We start from the raw sequence: 15,746 nt of genomic DNA, 5'->3' as shown, positions 1-15,746 counted from the left end.
AGGCTTTGGGATATATGTGAATACATAACTAATATGTGGTTTGATCAAATGTTTAAATTGATTTGTTAGAGTACAAAAGGTAAGATAATGTCTGGGAGACTAAGCAGTGTAAGAGGTCAGCCTGATAGGACATCTACTCCAAACTCGGTCAAGGTGACTGTCCAGCTTGACGGCAATCGTGTGACAGATGTCAATGTCAGCATGGGCAGTGCTGAGAGCAGAAGTATCTTGTCTGATAGAAATAACTCAACAGACATTGTACAAAGGTCAAACTCACAGACTACAGGGTACCTTACAGACAAGGAGGACAGCAGTGTAAACAGGGGTTACCATAGTGGTACTAGGTCAAATCAAGGTCGCCATAGCAACACCAGCATGCATGGATCAGACGCAAATAAAAACTCTGAAAACAGAGATGGTAGTCATGGTGAGGACTACCAAAGTGATATTGATGGAACTGGTACAGACCAAAGTCAGTTTAAAGGTCACATAGAGAAAGAACATAGTAGAGTTAATGAAGGTGATAGCGATCGTAATCATGTGTCTGGTGGTCATCAGAGTCCTAGTAAAAGTCCAGGTCAAAGTGACAAATTGACTAATGGAGAAGCCGTTCAGGAAAGTATTTTCAACGAGCGGAATAAGTCTGGAAAGGAACCCAATAGTGCAGGTAGAATAAGGAGTGGATCACAAAGTGAAGTGAAGGATAACAATGATGTAAGTAGGAGTCAGGTTGATGAGGAGCCCAGACAAGTCAGCAATGTTGGTGGAACATCAACAGGAGAGAGAGGACAGCAGCATCGGGACAATGGGAAAGACTCCTCTCCTTACACAGGGCCAGTAGTACTGACATCTAATGAGGCGTCAGAGCCTAGAAAGGTCCAGTCAGAGAGTCGTTATGTAGGCCAGGAGTCTGGGGAGGTTCTCCAGCCACTCCTTCAGTCTGGGGGCTTACAGGTACAGAGTGGAAATAATAGTAACAGGAAATCACCCTCTGGTGCTAAACACAAAGAGGTTTCCTGGTCTGATAGTGTCATAGACAATGAGTCACCTCAAACCTCCAGTCGGGAAAGCAACAGGTTGGCTCCAGGGCAGAGTTCCAGTATGGAAGATAGTTTGCCTGGACAGAGGTCAAGTGAGATCAGAGACACTTTTGCTCCAAAAAAAGGCAACCAGATACGGCCAGGGACATACACTCGCCCTCAGTCCACATTTCAGGGTTCCCGTCGTGGTCCAAGACATCAATCACAAGATCGAGTGCAACGATCTGTTGTTCCCAGAATTCAGCTGGATTCAGACAGCAGTGTTGACTCCCAAGAGAACCGACAGGAAACATTCAGTGTGGTTCATACTCCGTCTGGTTGGCATACCCAGAGGGGTCCTAAACACAGCAAGGCAGCACCTCATCAGGATGGCTACCAGACTGATGTCAGCGACCAGGAAAAAATTGAACCACAGCCTCGAGACAATGTAATTCAGCACGTGTGACAAAGCAGTGTGTCACATCACATCTGACAAAGCAGTGTGTCACATCACATCTGACAAAGCAGTGTGTCACATCACAATATGACAAAGCAGTGTATCAAATCACAATATGACAAAGCAGTGTGTCATATCACAATATGACAAAGCAGTGTGTCACAACACAATATGACAAAGCAGTGTGTCACAACACAATATGACAAAGCAGTGTGTCACAACACATCTGACAAAACAATGTGACACATCACAATATGACAAAGCAGTGTGTCAAATCACAATATGATAAAACAGTGTGTCACAACACAATATGATAAAACAGTGTGTCACAACACATCTGATAAAGCAGTGTGTCACATCACATCTGACAATGCAGTGTGTCACATCACATCTGACAATGCAGTGTGTCACATCACATATGACAATGCAGTGTGTCACAACACATATGACAATGCAGTGTGTCACATCACATATGACAATGCAGTGTGTCACAACACAATATGACAAAGCAGTGTGTCACAACACAATATGACAAAGCAGTGTGTCACAACACATCTGACAAAACAATGTGACACATCACAATATGACAAAGCAGTGTGTCAAATCACAATATGATAAAACAGTGTGTCACAACACAATATGATAAAACAGTGTGTCCCATCACAATCTGACAAAGCAATGTGTCACAATCACATCTAACAAAGTGTTGTGTCACATCACAATATGATAAAACAGTGTGTCACAAACACAATATGACAAAACAGTGTGTCACAACACATCTGATAAAGCAGTGTGTCACATCACATCTGACAAAACAGTGTGTCACAACACATCTGACAACGCAATGTGTCACATCACATATGACAATGCAGTGTGTCACATCACATCTGACAATGCAGTGTGTCACATCACATATGACAATGCAGTGTGTCACAACACATATGACAATGCAGTGTGTCACATCACATATGACAATGCAGTGTGTCACATCACATATGACAATGCAGTGTGTCACAACACATATGACAATGCAGTGTGTCACCAGTATGTCATGTCACATCTAACAAAGCTGTATGGTCAGAAGTTTGTTTTGTCATACCAGTTATATCAAGTGTCAAAATAGTTTGTCGCAAAAAAGGTTAATTGTCATTTCACAAAGCAGTGTGTCACATCATGTGTGTCATTGTGTCACCTGTAATAACTATGTATGTTTATCAGTGTGTTTATTAATGGATTGAAATATGAAGAATGTATCCAGGAGTCACAGCACAATCAGCAATTTAAACAGTCGCAGACTTGATGATGATAATATTCATATGATGATAATATACCTGCATTATGATATTGTATGTATGTAATATATATATCGTTTGATGATGATTGTTTCAAGTTAAGTTTGTCATGATAAAAAATCAAGGTTTGTAGGCATGCCATGACAGAACATATTTGCTGTGTACAAGTTTGCTGTCACTGTATAGTCTGTATCAGTTATCACATCATGTAATGGTCATATAAACTGTACAATTAACACCAAGTCAATGTTACAGAGTTAATCATTAAAATTAGTCGTGTTATCATGACATTGCCAATGAAGTAATTGATCAATTTACTTAAATGAAATAAAACCTGCTACAGATAAGTTTGGTTAGTATGATCCAATATATATTGTGTTTTGCTCATAAAAACCTGCTACAGATACGTTTGGTTAGTATGATCCAATATATATTGTGTTTTGCTCATAAAAACCTTCTACAGATAGGTTTGGATAGTATTTTCCAACCCATATTTTTTTGTATTATTTTACCAATACAACCCTAAGGCTTAAACAGCTAAACATGGTGACCATTATGCCATCATCACAATACATGTAGCCATCAGGACTGCGAGAGTACACAAGCCAAAATGGCCGTTCCATTACTTTATTACATTTAACACTTTTAGTAATTTAATGTGTGTGATAACTATGAAAAAATTATTTAACTTTTTCATATGGCATTAATTGGTACTCAATATCTTTTTCTAGGAGCTGAACCGTTTTCCGTCTCCTCCACCCCTGAAGATGTCGACCCCTTCATCACCTAAGGGCCCACGGGAGTCACATGGGGCCTCTGACACAGAGAGGGGCCAACAAGGGAAAACTGAAAGTAGGTTATAGCACTCCCAAAAATCAAGTGAAAAGAAAGCCCCTTCTACAGTGTTAATGTCCAGGACAGGTCACCTTGGCTACAGCAGATCCAGGCTGACTTATGTATTTAGAAGTAGACATGTCGGGTAAACTTAGGTAGTAGTAACGAGAATAAGTGTTTTTATTTGATTGACTATTAGATCTAAAACAAAACATAGGTTAGATATCTGTGAGTTAATGTTGTGATGATGGCCATATAGCTAGTGTAGGATGGTGTCATATACTAAGTAGCAGGTGTATTAAGCATGACGTACAGATATATCTGGGACATTTGCATGAAATATTAATCAGATATATATATGCATACATTTTATGTGACCTTGGTAAAGGAACCAGCATGTAGTTGGTGGTTAGTTATATCTGCACAGTTCTCTGGTGTTGTAGTATGGCAATTCTGTTACAAAAAGTCAATGATTGCTTTAGAATCTACTGCGGTAAATTCCTTTTGTGAATCATGTTACGTGACAAGGTTTACCAAACCTTCTACCATGTAGAAAAACAATGACTTACAAATCAGCATTTGGAGGCAGCAACAAGACAGACAGAATTGCCATATCATCACTTCTTGGTTGTTTGTTCACCAGGACATACCACAGATGTTCAGCATGCTACCTAGTACAATAAAATACTGATACTGTATCATAGTAAAGGGAAGTAACTCAACTAACAGGAAATTAATCAAATACATTAAACATTTTATTCTCCATTGCTCATTGGAGTTACTTTCTTTTGAGGTTTGCACTGGCTACTAAAAAAGAACTGAAAGTTTTTGAAACCAAATCAATCATCCTTAAGAATTATATAAGGTGTCCATTTTCCAATGACTCTGTCTAATAAAGTACTCGCCAAGCTTACTTGTGATGTTCTCGTTACCATATCATACAGTATTTATCAATATTTTGTTAACCCAACAGCATATTGAACATTTGTGGACATACAGGGCTGCTAACTCTATTCTAGCCCTGCTCCCTTCTCTTCTAGAACCAGAGATTTCTCCACACTGCACTTCAGTTTAAAGACCAAGCAAATCAGTCATTTGCTAGGTTAATATGAATAATCATGATTCCTTATTTTTCAGATTACACTTAATGACTTTTTTAAAGATTTCTTTATCATTGGTAATAATTTGACCTCTGACTTTGCAGAAGAACAGTTAATGCGTGAACTAGAGCTAGCAAGAGAAGCACGTAAAACTACAGAGAAACAGCGAGAGGACTTGGTGAAGAAGGCCAAGTTGCTCCAGAACAAGATGCAGAACAGGCGCAACCACGGTAGTGATCCAAAACTAAAAATAGTGGGGAGAAAGGGATTAAAACAGCAAACACACTCAACCATTACATGCACACCAGCATACTCCCTCAACCAACACACTCCCTCAACCAACATACTCCCTCAACCAACATACTCCCTCGACCAGCATACTCCCTCGACCAGCATACTCCCTCGACCAGCATACTCCCTCAACCAACATACTCCCTCAACCAACATACTCCCTCAACCAACATACTCCCTCAACCAACATACTCCCTCGACCAACATATACTCCCTCAACCAACATACTCCCTCAACCAACATACTCCCTCAACCAACATACTCCCTCGACCAACATACTCCCTCGACCAACATACTCCCTCGAACAACCAATTCCCTCAACCAACATACTCCCTCAACCAACATACTCCCTCGACCAACATACTCCATCAATCACCATCACTCTCTAAACTAACATGTTCCTTCATCCAACATACTTCCTCAACTAACAACCGCTCCCAATTAACCAACATAGTTGTTCCATAAGACATTAGTTAAATCCCAGTAATGACAGGCTTTCAAACCTTGTAATGTGCTCCTCACTGTGCCTTTTCCTCATGGTGAGACACTATTAGACTGCCAAAATACAATAGTCATTGATTGTTTGTGTTGGTTACGAGCTCTTCAGAGGTTGTTTTATTTGTTTTTATGCCCACTGACTTCAGCTCAGATTGATCCTATCTTATGAAGGGGAAGTAACTCCTCATATTATTTAAATGTCACTTTACCAAAAATTCAATCTCTGTACTTTATTCTAAATTGGTGTGATTACTAATACTTACAGCCTGTAAACACAAAATTCAATTATAACAGATAATTTCCTTAACATTGTTGGTTATATCATTTCTACAATGATCATCAGTGACAGCTTGAAACATGCTAAAAATTCAGTATAAAAGTTTATGTAATATCTCAAGTACTTTTTCCTAGATAAATCTTTGAGTCATTCTATAAAGATAACAAATTAATCAGTTATCGATTGATATTAATAATAAATGATGTTTACTATACATTTGTTATGGTTTTAGCTCGTGATCTGTGGAAGAAGCGATACTTTGAGGAAAAGAAACGGACATCACCTCTGGAAGAACAGTGTAATCGTCTACGACATGAGCTTGAGATTATCCATCGGAAACTGATGAACACGCTGGAAGGTCCTACGAAAGACAAGGCAACACAGCGTATGGGTGACCTCAAACCCTCATTACAGGTTGGTCAATACAGGGCCTCGTATGGTGCTTACAATTCTTACCAACCTTACAAAGAAGTTTCAGCGCCAATCAAATACCCGAGAATTTCTAGACAACTGTCTGAGGAATTTCACCCTCCAATGAGTCTCTACACGTATCATAAGGAAAAAATACAACAAGGTGTTACCCAGTCTACCAAACCGCCTCCCAGCTACGCATCACAATATGAAAAACGGCAATATCGGTCACCAGCACAGCAGATGTTAAAAGACAATAAAGCAACCCCTTATTATATCAATCCTAAGTCTTCTTTCTATACACCTTCCAACACAGGGTCTAGTGTACAGTCTACCCCTAAAGAATCCTCCTTTGCCACCCCTTTGGGATCCCCTAAACGTATTCTGTATCGGTATGGTGGAAATGCCTACGCATCTCCAGTTGGGGGCCGTAAGAGAAGTGCACTTGCCTCTACAGGACATTCTAGTAGATCTTCAAGCAAAAGTGTTCAGTTTGTGGAACGTGTGTATTACATCTGAGTTTGCTTAGCATGTTGGTGTAAATAGAAATCTGGTAGGTTTTAATGTGAGACTTTTTATATAGGAATGTGTATCAGCATAGAGCATGCTCAATGTGTCCTGTACGTTTCAGTTATAATGGTTTATGGAGTTGGGTGTCTTGGAGGGTTGAGAATTTTGGGTTTTGTATTTGGAAAGTAAGGCCAGTTGGAAACAAACAAATTTGATTTATTATTGAACTTCCTTTCTCACTGCAATCTGCTTATCTTAGAAATATTTTGAAAAATCTCAGAACACTCATATTTTACACTAAATCCATATCAACATTGAAAATCATTTCTTATGATTTCAAATATAAAAATATTTAAATAAAGTTTAATCTCTGAAAAAAATATTTAATTTTAAAGATTAAATTTTCTGTTAATATCACCTGGAAATGTGATCACAAATATACAAATACGGCAATGGAGACATGTAAAAATTACTATTACTTAGACTGCAGAAATGACCTCCAGGCTCATCATCCTGATACATTTACTAATGCTGGCCAATCCTGCAGGCAGAAATGTGTTTAAACAGAGACAACTGACTGAAATATATTGGATATCCTACCTACATTATGATATACAGTACCACCATTGATAAATATATTGGATATCCCACCCACATTATAGTACCACCATTGATAAATATATTGGATATCCTACCTACATTATGATATAGAGTACGGCCATTGATAAATATATTGGATATCCTACCTACATTATAGTACCACCATTGATAAATATATTGGATATCCCACCCACATTATAGTACCACCATTGATAAATATATTGGATATCCTACCTACATTATAGTACCACCATTGATAAATATATTGGATATCCTACCCACATTATAGTACCACCATTGATAAATATATTGGATATCCTACCCACATTATAGTACCACCATTGATAAATATATTGGATATCCTACCTACATTATAGTACCACCATTGATAAATATATTGGATATCTTACCTACATTATAGTACAACCATTGATAAATATATTGGATATCCTACCTACATTATAGTACCACCATTGATAAATATATTGGATATCCTACCTTTATTATAGTACCACCATTGATAAATATATTGGATATCCTACCTACATTATAGTACCACCATTGATAAATATATTGGATATCCTACCTTTATTAGAGTACCACCATTGATAAATATATTGGATATCCTACCTACATTATAGTACCACAATTGATAAATATATTGGATATCCTACCTACATTATAGTACCACAATTGATAAATATATTGGATATCCTACCTACATTATAGTACCACCATTGATAAATATATTGGATATCCTACCTACATTATGATATAGAGTACAGCCATTGATAAATATATTGGATATCCTACCCACATTATAGTACCACATTGATAAATATATTGGATATCCTACCCACATTATAGTACCACCATTGATAAATATATTGGATATCCTACCCACATTATAGTACCACCATTGATAAATATATTGGATATCCTACCTACATTATAGTACCACCATTGATAAATATATTGGATATCCTACCTTTATTAGAGTACCACCATTGATAAATATATTGGATATCCTACCTACATTATAGTACCACAATTGATAAATATATTGGATATCCTACCTACATTATAGTACCACAATTGATAAATATATTGGATATCCTACCTACATTATAGTACCACCATTGATAAATATATTGGATATCCTACCTACATTATGATATAGAGTACGGCCATTGATAAATATATTGGATATCCTACCCACATTATAGTACCACATTGATAAATATATTGGATATCCTACCCACATTATAGTACCACCATTGATAAATATGTTGGATATCCTACCTATATTATGATATACAGTACAACCATTGATAAATATATTGGATATCCTACCTACATTATGATATAGAGTACGGCCATTGATAAATATGTTGGATATCCTACCCACATTATAGTACCACCATTGATAAATATATTGGATATCCCACCCACATTATAGTACCACATTGATAGATATATTGGATATCCTACCCACATTATAGTACCACCATTGATAAATATGTTGGATATCCTACCCACATTATAGTACCACCATTGATAAATATATTGGATATCCTACCTACATTATAGTACCACCATTGATAAATATGTTGGATATCCTACCCACATTATAGTACCACCATTGATAAATATGTTGGATATCCTACCCACATTATAGTACCACCATTGATAAATATATTGGATATCCTACCCACATTATAGTACCACATTGATAAATATATTGGATATCCTACCTACATTATAGTACCACCATTGATAAATATATTGGATATCCTACCTACATTATAGTACCACCATTGATAAATATATTGGATATCCTACCCACATTATAGTACCACCATTGATAAATATGTTGGATATCCTACCCACATTATAGTACCACATTGATAAATATATTGGATATCCTACCTACATTATAGTACCACCATTGATAAATATATTGGATATCCCACCCACATTATAGTACAACCATTGATAAATATATTGGATATCCTACCTACATTATAGTACCACCATAGATAAATATATTGGATATCCTACCCACATTATAGTACCACCATTGATAAATATATTGGATATCCTACCCACATTATAGTACCACATTGATAAATATATTGGATATCTTACCTATATTATGATATACAGTACAACCATTGATAAATATATTGGATATCCTACCTACATTTTCATTTCAACAAATTTTATTGACATTTGATGTTATTTGTCAAAAGGATAAAATAACAGGCCAAGCCTATATAAATTTTCTCCTATGGTTGCAATTGGAATGTATAAATATAAAATTAATATATAAATTTACTATGAAATGAAAAAATTACATGTATAACTAACATTTAAGGGAGATAACTCAAACATAAACATTCACACATCATTCATACATTTTGCTTATATATACATGTATACATAATATTTGATAATATTTAAGATGAACTTTATCTAGAAGAATTATTCATTGACAGGCATTGACCAAAAGTCCATGTGCATGTATGCACAGGTCGTGCCTGTCAATAATTAAGCGAAAATAATATATATAAATGTAAAATATTATATCAAAAATTGTCAGAAAAAATTACTATCACTCAAAATGTTTAGCAGACGCTATACTTCATATATATACAAGACTTAACTAACTCAACTGCTGACACATGTGACCAATGAAGATGAAGGGATATTTCAGGACATGTATAATCATACATACTCCATATTCATTAAAATTTAAGGTATAAATAATATAACATAGTACAATACAATATAATATATAATATATTATATTACAACAATTGAACATCATTTAGTATTTGTATATTTACAAACTTATCACAGTCAGGGCAACCTTGTAAGAAAGTGCTGATGTTAGAATGGTTATGATTTGCATAACTATCTACTGAGGTAAACAGAGAATGTCTAATAGCATTATACCTAGGGCAATCAAAGAAATAATGTGAAACAGTTTCATTTTCAATATCACAGGCACAGGTGGGAGAGTTTAACAAATGATCATTAAATAAATCAAAATTTAAATTGCTACATGAATTTCTAAGCTGACAAATAATGATATTAGCCTTTCTATTTCCTTCAAATTTGAAAATATGCAGTGATTCGCATTCAGCATTAATATTATTATTAAGTTTGCATTTAAAAGCTGCTAGAGAAGAAGAGTTGAAGAGGTCAGGATTAGCATTGTACATTATGATATACAATACCACCATTGATAAATATATTGGATATCCTACCCACATTATAGTACCACCATTGATAAATATATTGGATATCCTACCTACATTATAGTACCACCATTGATAAATATATTGGATATCCTACCCACATTATAGTACCACCATTGATAAATATATTGGATATCCTACCCACATTATAGTACCACCATTGATAAATATATTGGATATCCTACCCACATTATAGTACCACCATTGATAAATATATTGGATATCCTACCCACATTATAGTACCACCATTGATAAATATATTGGATATCCTACCCACATTATAGTACCACCATTGATAAATATATTGGATATCCTACCCACATTATAGTACCACCATTGATAAATATATTGGATATCCTACCCACATTATAGTACCACCATTGATAAATATATTGGATATCCTACCCACATTATAGTACCACCATTGATAAATATATTGGATATCCTACCTACATTATAGTACCACCATTGATAAATATATTGGATATCCTACCTACATTATAGTACCACATTGATAAATATATTGGATATCCTACCTACATTATAGTACCACCATTGATAAATATATTGGATATCCTACCTATATTATGATATACAGAACAACCATTGATAGATATATTGGATATCCTACCCACATTATAGTACCACCATTGATAAATATGTTGGATATCCTACCTACATCATAGTACAACCATTGATAAATATATTGGATATCCTACCCACATTATAGTACCACATTGATAAATATATTGGATATCCTACCTACATTATGATATACAGTATCACCATTGATAAATATATTGGATATCATACCTATATTATAGTACCACCATTGATAAATATATTGGATATCCTACCCACATTATAGTACCACCATTGATAGATATATTGGATATCCTACCCACATTATAGTACCACCATTGATAAATATATTGGATATCCTACCTATATTATGATATATAGTACCACCATTGATAAATATATTGGATATCCTACCTACATTATAGTACCACCATTGATAAATATATTGGATATCCTACCTATATTATGATATATAGTACAACCATTGATGAATACACGTACATGTATATTGATATTTGGTTTGAATTCTGGATAAGATTTAGTTTTGTTTCCTTTAACTGTGATGGGTATTGAAACATTTTATCCGAATGTCAATGTAAGAATAAGTCAGTAATGTATTGTTGGGCCCTTTCACTTAGTTATCACACTACAGACAGTATTACAAGCTCTACAGATCATTTTACATGTACTTTGTTAGATTTTGTTTTATATTTTCATTTAAAATTTTGTTTAATATTTTGTTTGTTATCAAACTTATCATGTTGATATAATTTCTACAGATAAATGTAGGTCACTGTGACCTATGTTTACTACCGACTTTAGATAGACTGTGTCCATTAACATCCAAGTTGGCATATAGTGATATGTTTGTTTTATGTTCCATCTATGGTTAGCAATAACATTGAAGGTAAAATCCATTACACAGAAAACAATTCAACATGTGACTGATTGTTGATGATTTAAAGCAGTGACTTACACAAGTCACCAGTAACATTTGAGTGTGACAGTGACTTACACAAGTCACCAGTAACATTTGAGTGTGACAGTGACTTACACAAGTCGCCAGCAAAGTCTGAGTTTGACAGTGACTTACGCAAGTTACCAGTAAAGTTTGAGTTTGACAGTGACTTACACAAGTCACCAGTAAAGTCTGAGTGTGACAGTGACTTACACAAGTCACCAGTAAAGTCTGAGTGTGACAGTGACTTACACAAGTCACCAGTAAAGTCTGAGTGAGACAGTGACTTACACAAGTCGCCAGTAAAGTTTAAGTGTGACAGTGACTTACACAAGTCACCAGTAAAGTTTGAGTGTGACAGTGACTTACGCAAGTCACCAGTTAAGTCTGAGTGTGACAGTGACTTACACACTCAAATCACCAGTAAAGTCTGAGTGTGACAGTGACTTGTGTAAGTCACCAGTAACATTTGAGTGTGACAGTGACTTACGCAAGTCACCAGTAAAGTTTGAGTGTGACAGTGACTTATGTAAGTCACCAGTCACATTTGAGTGTGACAGTGACTTACGCAAGTCACCGGTAAAGTCTGAGTGTGACAGTGACTTGTGTAAGTCACCAGTCACATTTGAGTGTGACAGTGATTTACACAAGTCACCAGTAAAGTCTGAGTGTGACAGTGACTTACTCAAGTCACCAGTAAAGTCTGAGTGTGGCATTGACTTATGTAAGTCACCAGTAAAGTCTGAGTGTGGCATTGACTTATGTAAGTCACCAGTAAAGTTTGAGTGTGACAGTGACTTACACAAGTCACCAGTAAAGTCTGAGTGTGACAGTGACTTACACAACAGACCAGTAAAGTTTGAGTGTGACAGTGACTTACGCAAGTCACCAGTAAAGTTTGAGTGTGACAGTGACTTGTGTAAGTCACCAGTCACATTTGAGTGTGACAGTGACTTACGCAAGTCACCGGTAAAGTCTGTAGTGTGACAGTGACTTACGCAAGTCACCAGTAAAGTCTGAGTGTGACAGTGACTTACGCAAGTCACCAGTAAAGTCTGAGTGTGACAGTGACTTGTGTAAGTCACCAGTAACATTTGAGTGTGACAGTGACTTACGCAAGTCACCGGTAAAGTCTGAGTGTGACAGTGACTTACGCAAGTCACCAGTAAAGTTTCAGTGTGACAGTGACTTACACAAGTCACCGGTAAAGTCTGAGTGTGACAGTGACTTGTGTAAGTCACCAGTCACATTTGAGTGTGACAGTGATTTACACAAGTCACCAGTAAAGTCTGAGTGTGACAGTGACTTAAGCAAGTCACCAGTAAAGTCTGAGTGTGGCAGTGACTTACACTTTGGCTGTGATGTCATGTTTTACCTTATTTTGCATCTTAGTGTTTTTATATATAATTTTCACATTAGCTCTACACTCATTTGCAAATTTTAAAGTATGTAAATGTTAATTTCATAGATAATTACTGTCAGTTTTTATTTATTAAAGGTATATATGTATTTAATTCTACAAATAACTACAAGATCCTATGAGGAAAACAGCATATAGGACTATGTTACAGTGATATTTATCATTGAAGGGGATTTATGTTTGAAAATAAATCTAGATTATACAACAATACTGAAAATTTAGTTAATTTTGAAGTTTGCTTAAAACTTACTATACTGACCAAAATTGGGATCGACAAAACAATAATTATGTGTGATTCTTATTTGTGATTTGCATTGTTGAGTTGTATTTTATGTGTGATTTAAGCTTAATGATAAAGCAAAGAGTCTGTGATAGAAAATGAATTGTTGCCAAATATTTAACATATTAACATGTATACAAAGAATATATACAATTGAAATGTTACATTTCCTCGTTGTCACTTGTTGCTATAAATAAATCTTCCCTTGCTTCATACTGTTGTCTTTTATAACCTACAGAGTAATTATAAGATACAGGCGGCACGACTCATGCATGAAATTGAGGACATTCGACGTCGCCTTGAAAATGCCAAGATGAAACTAACAGCTGAAATGAAGGTATGTCGCCTGACTGAAGTCAATCAAATCCTTGCACCTTCACAAAATCTGTATCATGGTTATAAGCACTTTCCTTCTCCCTATCTGTTTACAAATCCAAAGTAGGCGTTAACGTAGGCATGCTCACCTGTATGTACCCTAATCTCTAACCTCCTTTCTTCACTCAAATCTCTAATCATATAAAAATCAGATTTTAGAGGAGAAAGGCTTTACTAATGTTCTGCTACTAACAACTGTTGCCATATTTACCAATTACTATAACAGCTCTGCCAACATACGTAGGGTTCTGTACATGTGTAGACTATATGATGAGATACAGTAGTCGTGGTGAACAACTTATGATACTTTACTGTATGAAATGTTGGCACGGCTGTATTATTTAGGATCAATCACCAGACTAATAAAGACAAACCTTTTAAATATCTATCATCACAATTTTTACTCCAAACTTCACTTTCATTTTCTATTTCCCATTTGTTAATCATTTTAATGTTTTAAAACTTCTCAATGACATCAATTTTCCCCTAAACTGATAACTACAATTCGTGTATTTTTAAGATTGGAGAGTATATGTATTGGTTCCTTCATTATTAGTCAAATGGTGAGAAATTTAACCTTTTAACTTCTTCAAATCTTGTGGCTTGAAATGAAATCTGAAAAATTAACCAAACCATGATTCGTAAATTGTTTATAAACAGGCTTCTACAAGTCATCTCAAATGTAGTCTTTCAATGAATATCATGAAGAACTAATCCAAGTTGTGTCAATGTTTTACCTGACCAATTGTTATGAACTTAGCTTGACAAAGGCTAGTCATTTATGTTACAAGTGATAATTGTTAACTTATGTCTAGGTTATGAAGATTAATCACTATCAATCTGTGAAAAAGACTTTTTGAAAACTGGTTAAGTATCTTTGGAATATCTTTAAAGGAAAGGACATAATTTACAATAATATTGAATTGTTCCAGACATTTCAAACTTACAGGACTATAACATATCCAATGCTGCTGGCTCTTCACTTAATCCTATTAGTTGTCTTAACATCATCTGCTCACTGGCTAATAAAAGAAATTCTGAGGAACATATTTTCCATCTTTTTCTACATTTAAATTCTGTCTGAATCAACATTCTTGGTAATGTCTTCTGAATCAACACTCTTCCCTGGCTATCTAAGTAATGTCTTCTGAATCAACACTCCCCGATCTCAGTAATGTCTTCTGAATCAACACTCCCCATCTCAGTTATGCCTTCTTAATCAACACTCTTCCTTATATTGGTAATGTTTTCAGAATCAACACTCTACCCTATCTTGGTTATTCCTTCTGAATCAACACTCTACCCTACTATCTCAGTAATGTCTTCTGAATCAACACTCTACCCTACTATCTCAGTAATGTATTCTGAATCAACACTCTACCCTACTATCTCAGTAATGTATTCTGAATCAACACTCTACCCTACTATCTCAGTAATCTATAAAGTCTTTAACTATACAGTAATATGCCTGAGATGACTTCTAGAAATGACTTTGGTAGTTTTCTTTTATTTCAATATTTTTAATGCTACTTCTTTTTTGGTTAATCAGTCAGATTTTGATTTGAATAATTTTGAATTC

The 15,746-nt window shown here is 35.4% G+C and overlaps 1 protein-coding gene across 7 annotated transcripts in view; it reads left to right on the top strand.

Annotated features, from left to right (window-relative positions):
• Positions 1-15,746, top strand: part of LOC117325097 (zinc finger CCCH domain-containing protein 13-like) — an 89,591-nt gene that overhangs the window by 67,803 nt on the left and 6,042 nt on the right. For all 7 annotated transcript variants that reach the window (XM_033881042.1, XM_033881037.1, XM_033881043.1 and 4 more), the window contains 5 exons: positions 70-1,467; positions 3,500-3,620; positions 4,807-4,932; positions 6,001-6,182; positions 14,031-14,129. In XM_033881042.1, the coding sequence (XP_033736933.1) occupies positions 70-1,467; positions 3,500-3,620; positions 4,807-4,932; positions 6,001-6,182; positions 14,031-14,129 (1,926 nt within the window). The remainder of the gene's footprint in view (positions 1-69; positions 1,468-3,499; positions 3,621-4,806; positions 4,933-6,000; positions 6,183-14,030; positions 14,130-15,746) is intronic.

This window comes from Pecten maximus, chromosome 4 (genome assembly GCF_902652985.1).
Source record: "Pecten maximus chromosome 4, xPecMax1.1, whole genome shotgun sequence".
NCBI classification, from domain to species: Eukaryota; Metazoa; Mollusca; class Bivalvia; order Pectinida; family Pectinidae; genus Pecten; species Pecten maximus.
This window is presented reverse-complemented; position numbering and strand designations above follow the sequence as displayed.